The following is a 9,476-nucleotide window of genomic DNA, read 5'->3' as shown; positions in this document are numbered from 1 at the left end:
GGAAATAGAGATATAGATACAGATAGAAATATGGGTATAAAGTCAGGAGGGTACATGTTTGGGCATACAGAGGAAGTTGGAGGGGAAAGGGTGTTTTGATCATAGTACACACTGTATAGATGTGTGAAATTTTCAAATAGTAAAAATAATTTTTAAAACCTAAAAAAGTTAATTTTGTAGTCAGTTAACTGTTAATTATTGATTAAATTTATAGCAAAATAATTTTATAATAAATACTTACTATCTACCACATGAAAAGTATTTTGTCCAGGCTTAGAGGGTAAAATTCCCTAAATAATACTAGCTGCCTTAAGAAGTTGAGGCCCAGATAGGGAGCACGTGAAATGCACAAAGTTAACTCTAGTGTGAAACTGGTGAAATGAGTGTCCTAAAATTACCCCTGGAGTTCAGAAGAAGTTACAGCTGGCTAGAGATTTTCAGAGAATTATAGTAGTTAAGCTGTACAACAAAGAATGAATATGTTACGGCATACACTACTATGGTAGTGAAGAAATAAATTGTAGGTGGAAAGGACTGACTTAGAATTCAATTCCAAGAGCCAGGAGAGGACAGGCAGTAGAAGGGGCCCAGAGATGTCTTCAGTCTGACAAGGACTGAGAACAAGAGCAAGACTTGAAGACATGTGGGGGTGGGCATGTGTTTTGAACACATGAGGGTGGGCATGTGTTTTGAAGGCATAGGAGGATAGGAGAACATTTTGAAAATATGGAAGGTGGGCATGTGTTTTGAAGACATGGAGGGTGGGTATGTTATGAGTAGTTTTCCCTGCTGGCCTGGACCCATTGCCACACCAGCCCCAAATAACACGGAGAGACTCTGTATTTGATACAATGCTGTTGGCTAGGTACTAAGTTCTTATTGGCTAGCTCTGTCTTAATTACTAACTCATTTCTATTAATCTAAGTATTTCCACATGGTCTCATCTTACCAGAGAGAGGGCCTGGACCTCTGTTCTCCCCAGTCTCTACATGCTGACTCCTCCTTACTACTTCCTCCCTCCTCCTTGTCTCCTAGTCCCGCCTACCTTGCTTTCCTATTGGACAACAGTGCTTTATTCATTAACAAATATGAGAAACATATTTACAGAATGACATCTCCCATCATCTCCTCTTTCCTGTCTAAAATAAAAAGAAGGGTTTTAAACTTAACAAAGCAAAATATATAACACAACACTTATCAAGTAAGAATCACAGTTAATATTTAGTTCCATTAATATTTAGCAAGATTTGAAGAAAATATTCCATAATCTATCCTATCTTTGTGTGTCTAAAGTCTATGTAACTTATCTTTAATCCTAACTAAGGAAAACTATAACCATAATTATCTGTCTTCAACTCCATCAAAGACCACAGAAGGATAATATATAAACTCTAGAAACAGAGACAACTCACTGCCGGGTTAGTCACCCAAAGTTCTTCTGTAATCTTCTATCTTCAGCCCATGGGCCATAGTGTGTCTGGCAGACTCTTCAGCAAAGCAGGAAACTTTAAACTGTCTTCTTGTATTGTCAGTTTCCTCTGTGTCCTGCAGTCTGTCTCGCAGACTCTTCCATGAAGCAGGAACTCTGTAGCAATATCCATCTTGAATCAGTAGTCACTCTCCCGTGGGTCCTGCATGTCCAGTTTATACAGCATAAAGTCAAACAGTCCAGACAAGAGCAGGAACTTGTCCAAGTTGCTAGTCTTGCCATAATGGAAGTAAACTTCATAACGTGTTTCTTTAATGTCACAGGTGGTGTTGCCAGGAACATTTATGTCTCACTGTCAAGAAAAACCCTAAACCATTTTCAATACCATATTCTGTAAGTCTTTGAAATGTTTGAAGAATGCCTATCTATCTCAAATACATCTCTGTGTATCTTAAAAAACCTAACTAACTTAACTCTAAGCTTTGACTATCATAGGTAATTATAATCTGTACTACATTACATTTCTTTTTTTTTTTTTTTTTTTTTTTGAAAAGTTAAAAATTCCTTAATTTTTTATTCCTGGTACCACTACCACAATTTACAGGGCAATATACCTGATGTAATGAAAAGAAAAAGAAAAAGACAAAGCTACAACAGATAAAAGACCTCAGGAATGTACATCTAATTGACACTACATTGCATTAATCAATAGCTGCACTTTTTGCAAACTGTGGCTATGACAGTCCTGAACAAGAAGGGTTTCCTGTTTAAGCTGCAGTAACTTTTCTGACTATGGATCATCGTTCCTCCTGTGGCAGATTTTTACAGTTCCTCTAATGCATTTAGGACGACTGTCTCAAAGTAACCTGCAGCTTTCCTGACAACTCCTCGCTCTCTCTCCTGCTAAGAACTGTAGCCCTTTTCTGCTGTATTTTTTTTAAAACCTTCTGCTACCATATCCACCACTTCCACCACCAGAGCCATAGCCACCACCATAGGGACTGCCTGAGCTTCTTCCACCAAAACTGCCCCCTTTCATGGGTCCATAATTTGACTGCTGTTGTCCACTATAATTTCCAAAGTCATTATAGTTTCCACCACCATAGTTACCTCCACCAAAATTTCCTCCTTCATTGTAACCATCATATCCTCCTCCACCACCATATCCACCACCTTGGTTTCCATATCCTGGTCCACCACCACCATAGCCTCCTCTACTACTGTAACCAGGACCACCACCATAGTTGCCACCATCACCTCCAAATCCATTATATCCACCATCACCACCTCCATAACTACCTCTGCTGCCACCACCTCCACCACCATAGCCTCCTCTTCCACCAAAGTTTCCACCACGACCAAAATTACCTCCACCACCTCCAAAGTTTCCTCCACGACCCATAAAGTTGCCAGATCCACCTCCACGACCTCTCTGTGATCCAGCAGACTGCATCTCTTGTTTAGAAAGGGCCTTTTTCACTTCACAATTATGCCCATTAATAGTGTGGTATTTCTGAACAACAATTTTATCAACGGTGTCATGATCATCAAAAGTTACAAAAGCAAATCCTCTCTTTTTTCCACTCTGCCTGTCTTCCATCACTTCTATGGTTTCAATCTTGCCATACTTTTCAAAGTAGTCTCTCAGATTATATTCTTCTGTATCTTCTTTAATACCACCAACAAAAATCTTCTTTACTGTTAAATGGGCACCAGGCTTTACAGACTCCTCTCTAGAAACAGCTCTCTTTGGTTCCACCACACGCCCATCAACCTTGTGTGGTCTAGCACACATTGCAGCATCCACCTCTTCAACACAAGAGTAGGTCACAAAACCAAAGCCCCTGGAACGTTTTGTTTGGGGGTCTCTCATTACCACACAGTCTGTAAGTGTGCCCCATTTCTCAAAATGTTCTCTTAAGCTATCATCTGTGGTTTCAAAACTCAGACCACCAATAAACAGCTTCCTCAACTGTTCTGGTTCCTTTGGATCATGGCCCTCCATTTTGAGACCGGACTCGCCTCTTCCAACTCGAGTTCAATATCACTACATTACATTTCTAAATGAGCTATATACACAATACCTAAACAAAAGGAGAAATATACAATTCACAAAATTGACCTTAAATTGAATCAATTAATGAAAATCCATTCCAACACAAAGTATTCATATCTATAGCATAATTCCCTTTTTACCTTTAGAAAGAGATTGGTTGTTGTCATTAACCATTTATAACCAACCCCATTTAAATGAAAACAAACATTTATAAACAATATTTGGGAATTTGGGTGTTCTTCTTTCCAAACTGCTTCCTGCTGATAGGGGTGCTGTCATCGAGGGGTCCTAAGAAGATGAAGAAATCCTGGCTGTAGTCTGCAAGGCTACCTTTGTTCAAGCTGTTTTGAATGTTGGATCACCAGGAACTCTGTTTCAGGGGGTCTGGCTTGATTTTAAACCACATTAGTCTGGAAGGAATCTACAACTTTTCATTTTCTGTGGAAACAAAAATAGAAATCCTTTTCCCTAGTAACTTGTCCTTAGACTTAAAATTTGAAGTCAAAGCATTTTTAAAATATATAAATTGAATTAATCCAGCAGCATTTGTTTATCACTTGTTGTTATTTCCTCAGCAGTCAAATAATTTAAAGACAACAGAATAACGTATAGTTTCCACAGTTTTTCTGTGTTTTCCATCTTTACGTGACTTTTTTATTACTCTGGTTTTTTTTTTTTTTTTTTTTTTTTTTACTTTTTACTGTTTCATTTTTTTGAGACAGGGTTTCTCTGTGTAACTCTTATCTGTCCTCTGCATACCAGGTTTACTTTGCAGTCACAGAGATCTGCTTGCCTCTGTCTCCTGAGTGCTGGGATTAAAGGTGTGTGCCACCACACCCAGCTCCTCGCTGTCTTTTTAAAACCATTTTATTCCTTTCTCTCCCAAGCCTACATATATTTTAGAACACACTGTAAACCTTTAGTGCTTTTTCTTAATGTGAATCTGTCTTTACTGTAAATCTTTATCTTTTTCTGGCCACGAGTCTTTATCTGGTAAACAACATTGCTAAAATGAAAGTCATAGCTGTGTTAGCCACAGTCTATCCAAGATGGTGGTGGGTACCTTTATTGCCAGCACTGAGAGCTGTGCTCACTGCCTTGATCTAAGCTGCACCCAGCAGCATGCTGCTGGCTGGGAGATGTGGTCACTGCCATTGCCAGCTCTTGTAGACCCAATTCAGTTGCTAGCAGAGCTCTTGTGTTTTTTTTTTTTTTTTTTTTTTTTTTTTTTTTTTTGCTGCTTATGCTGAGTCAGGAAACCTCCCTTAAAGGAGCCACCCAAGTCTCTGCTTGTCTCTAGCAAAACAGGGTTCTACTGAGAAGCATGCTGCTATCAAGAAACCTTGCTTGTTTTTGTTCTTTTGTTTCTAAAACCGTTCTTTAAGCTTTTGTTAAATTTTAAGTGGAAGTTCTTATTAGCCACGATGCGGTGCCATATGTTACGAGTAAGGTTTTTCCTGCCATCATTTTGAAAATATGGAAGGTGGGCATGTGTTTTGAAGACATGGAGGGTGGGTATGTGTTTTAGTTTCCAGGTTATGGTACTGAGATAATAATCTATTGGTGGCAGGAATTCATTTGAACTTCTCCTGTCCTTAAATTTTTAACATTGTTTGATAGCATTTCATATCTTGGATTAAGGATGATAAATCTGGTCAGGAATTTGGAATGGAGTAGAATCACAAAAGGAGATAGAAAACAAATTAACAACATAAACATTTAAAAACCTTCTTTGAGAATTGGAGGCCTTGAAGTCGGAACACAGCCACAGGCACAGCATGGCAGAGATTAGCTATGGCCTTGTCTGAGAGGCTGAATAACAATGCTAAAGACAGAGCCAAAAAAACGCAGGAGTAAGATCAGTCTAGAAATCTCAGTGCAGTGTAATGGGAAAATTTCTTACCTAAAACAGTGAGGGAAGTGTAACAGATTGTATGTGCACTTTATTTCAGATAGAGGAGGACCTGAGCCTTACGCTGTGCAGGCATAGTTTGAGTCACAGTTTACCCAGAGCATTGAGTCCACCCCTCAGTAATACAATATGCTGAGACTGAAATTCTCAGGAGATTTCTTGTTGAGGGCGATGGAATCCTTAGTGCCTGAGACAAAATAAATAAATAAAACAGATTGAAATTCATTGACTAGCCATGAAAACAATGTGAAAAAAAAAAAAAAAATCCTAGGAAAGAAACTCCTCCTGCATTAGTGAAGTAGAAAAATATAAAATGTGTTCTTTAATACTTTTGTCAACTTGACATAAACTACAGACATCTAGGATAGGAAGAGGGATTCACAATTGAGAGATGGCCTCTATCAGATTGGCCTGTAGAAAAGACTAGAACATTTTCTTAACTAATGGTTGAGGTGAGAAGGTCCAGATCACTGTGGAAAGTGCCATCCTTGGACAGGTCATCCTGGCTAATATAAGAAAGCAAACCATGATGAACAAATCAGTAATCAGCACTCCTCCGTGGCTTCTGTTTCAGTTCCTGTCTCCAGGTTCCTGCCTTGAGTTCCTGTCCTGATTTCCTTTCATAAGGAATTATAAACTGAAAGCTGAAATAAAGCCTTTTCTCTCTAAGTTGCATGTGGTCATTGTTTTTTTGTTTTGTTTGTTTGTTTTGTTTTTATCACAAAAAAATAGGAAACAGACTAGGACACTGGATAAGCCACTAATGAAACAAGAGGCAGGAAATATAATGTGATAGGGAGATTATCGGGAGCATTAAGAAATGATGGTCATGAAGCATGGATCTGAACACAATTATTTATATTTTGAGTTTCCTATTCTATGTCACAATAAAAGATTTAGGAGAAGAAGGAATTTATTTTGGTTAGTGATTCCAGATTATAGCAAGTAGTTATAGCAACAGAACGTGGAGAGAGCTTATTACACTATGTCTATAATCAGAAAAGAATAGTAGATACCTGAAGCTGTACTCAACCAGCTTGCTCTCTCCTCCTCCTTCAGCCTGACTCCCACTAGGAAGCAGTGCCGCCCTCATTCCAGGTTGGCCTTCCCATCTCAATGCATAAGAAATAATCCTTCACAGGCCTTCACATTAATTTAATGTAAACAAATTATTGAGATTCACATCCCAGGTAAAGTTGGGTGAAATTGACATTGACAATAGAATTACATCACATTCATATAACAGACAAAAAGTTCTTGCTGTTTCATTTTACAATAATAGGTTTTATTGTATAGTGAAATGTGGGTGTTCTAATGTGCAGGCATGGTCTAGTCAGTTCTCTCATATTGTCTCGGTTATTTACAATTTCTCACTTTCTATTGGCCTCCCCACTTTTCTAAACGTAATCACATCACAGGAAAGTAAGCAGGCATTTAATTCTTTACAACCTCATAACCCTGCAGGACCAGGCCATTGAAACATTGAACCTAGGTATCAAAATATGCTACTTTAATGCAAAAGCCAATGGATCTTACCAGTGGGATTTATTAGTCTCTATGGAGGCTATATATTTTAAATAATGCCAATCCAGCAACCCATCCTATTTATCTTTACAATACAACACTCCCTTTACTGAGAACTATGTATCTAACTATGTTCTTAACTGTACAGCACAATGTAGTGTAGAAACACTAATTTATAACCCAACAGGTGATTTCTTCCAATCCAAGACACCTCCCCTTTGTTCTTTTTAGAAGTATCTCCATGAAATCATAATCTTCCCATTCATGGATGCTTCCATACCAAAGAACCCTAGGACAGAAACTACAGACAGAAGTTCTGGGAAGGCTGAGTAGACTGAGTTCAATATAAGATGTTCTGTATCCAACTTCTAGACACACAGCAAGTTAGCTGAAGGGACCACTGACTTTTCTCTCAATCTCTACACTTGACACTGAAGCAGGCAAGCTGCACCAGCCAAGTGCATCCTAAGCTACTAACTCATTAGCCAATTAGATATTTGACACATTGGGCCAATCATGTTTAGGATGCTTTGCTATATGGCCACAGTAGGAGAAATATTTTATAATAAAGGAAGATATCCAAATGGCCCCTAATCTAATAGAAACAAGTTTGTTGCTCAAATTCTAGAATTTGAATTGATCCTTCACTTATGTTGGCTGTATTACAGGTATGTGGGCCTCATGAGCCCACATCCCATTAACAAATATATGGCTTAGATCAATCCCAAGTGATGATATAAATGAAATCAACAAACAACCCAGAAAATGGTTTACCTGTTTCTGTCTGCTTAGGATCTTTATTTCCTGCACATTATGTTTTAAAATGTGCTTAAACAGTATGTTCATTTTGACTTGAAAACATCTACATGATTATATGGCCTAATATGTCCTTTACATAGATTTTTCTTGGACAAACGTTGTTTAATTAAATATTAAAACTGCTTCTTTTCTACAAATTGCTTTATTCTCCCTCCTGTTACTCCCTGATTGCCCCTCCCTCCTCTCCTTCCAGCCCCTCCTCCCCCACCTCCTCTCTCCCTCAGACCCACTCCTCCTCCATTTCCCTTCAGAAAAGAGCAGGCTTCCCAATAGAAACCATTGGTTGTCTTTTCTTGAATAAATGAACTCTTTTTGGTACAGTAAAATTAATTTTAATAGGTGACTTTTTTTCTAGTATGGAAATCGATTAGATATTAATACTTGTAACATTAAAGATGATTTCAAATATAACTTGAATGACTATTTAGCCAGGATTGACAATTAAAAAGACCAATCTGCAAAAGCTATGTCTTTGTGCTTCTCACTTGCCATCCTGCCCAAATCCACATTGACTGTGTATTTCATCTGAAAAGTCATGGAATTTTGTCTGCATAAATCTTCTGTGGGCCTCACTTCAAAGTGAATAATATAGACTATATCTAGTAAAGAATTCCTTCCTCTTTGCTGTTAAATTATGCTGAGCATGTCTAATGGTTACAGACTAAAAATAAAACACTTTAACAATTGTTAAATTGTTAAATTGGATAGTGGGTCAGGGAGATTGCTCGGTGGTGAAGAGTAGGCATTGGTCATCCACAGAAACTGTTTGGCTCCCAGCACCAAACAACTGCATGTAGTTCCAGCTCCAGGAAATCTGATGCCCTCTTCTGGCATGTGTGTTTCTGCACCCACATGTGCATATAGGTACAAGCAAGCCTGCTTAGCAATAGCTTAAAAATGATATGTTTCTGACATTCAGTATTAATTCCACCAGATAAGTAAAGCAAAGTCACTGAGAGGTTCACCTGTGTTTAGAAAGGAGTTTGATTAAATGCATGCTCACTGGGGTCCTGGAGTCATGATGGCACTGTCTCTTCTTATAATTTTTATAAATATTTTAGATTTATTTAAGTATACCATGTGCATGCCTGTGGAGGTCAGATCCACTGGGCCTGGAGTTACAGGTACCATGAGTTTGAAAGGAATTGAACCCCAGTCCTCTGGAAGAGCAGCCAGTGCTCTTATCCACTGAACCATTTCTCTAGCCCAACTCTTTTCATTTTTAAACACAGATTTTTGATCCTTATCTGATGATTGGTGTAGTATTCTATTTGAGCATTTCTAACACTTTGAATAAGGCTCTAATTTCAGTTGTGTCTCAGCCAAGATTAATTTTGGAGGACAGAAATGCTGCAAAATTAATGGTTAGCTATTGACTGATATAAAACAGATTTGCCAACTTTCTGAGATAGTACCCGAGTTTGAATTATATTTCCTGAAGCACTAGAGAGATGCTAAAAACTGTCAGTTGTGGAGACCTTGGGCCATTTGAGTTTATTGGTTAGCTTCACCAGGGGAAAGATACTATTTCATGTTTCTATATTCCTGACAATAGGTAGCAAAGAGCAAACTAGAGCTCCTGCCTATATTCCAACCGGCTAGTCCCAAATGCTAGACAAAGACAATCCCAGTTGTGAAACTGGCCACAGGCTTCCAAGAAGAGAATTTACAAGAACTTTCCTTCCTTCCTTCCTCCCTTCCTTTCTTCCTTCCTTCCTTCCTTCCTTCCTTCCATT

The 9,476-nt window shown here is 38.4% G+C and overlaps 1 protein-coding gene across 1 annotated transcript; it reads right to left on the bottom strand.

Annotated features, from left to right (window-relative positions):
• Nucleotides 1-1,983: 1,983 nt before the first annotated feature.
• LOC127224088 (heterogeneous nuclear ribonucleoprotein A3) lies at nucleotides 1,984-3,469 on the bottom strand. Its single transcript, XM_051186892.1, has one exon. It carries the CDS (start codon nucleotides 3,432-3,434, stop codon nucleotides 2,367-2,369), a length of 1,068 nt encoding a protein of 355 aa, XP_051042849.1. The 5' UTR covers nucleotides 3,435-3,469; the 3' UTR covers nucleotides 1,984-2,366.
• Between the last annotated feature and the right edge of the window lie 6,007 nt (nucleotides 3,470-9,476).

The sequence above is a fragment of the Phodopus roborovskii genome, unplaced genomic scaffold, assembly GCF_943737965.1.
Source record: "Phodopus roborovskii unplaced genomic scaffold, PHOROB, whole genome shotgun sequence".
NCBI classification, from domain to species: Eukaryota; Metazoa; Chordata; class Mammalia; order Rodentia; family Cricetidae; genus Phodopus; species Phodopus roborovskii.
Note: the sequence above shows the minus strand (reverse complement) of the source record. Positions and strands in the feature narration are given on the sequence as shown.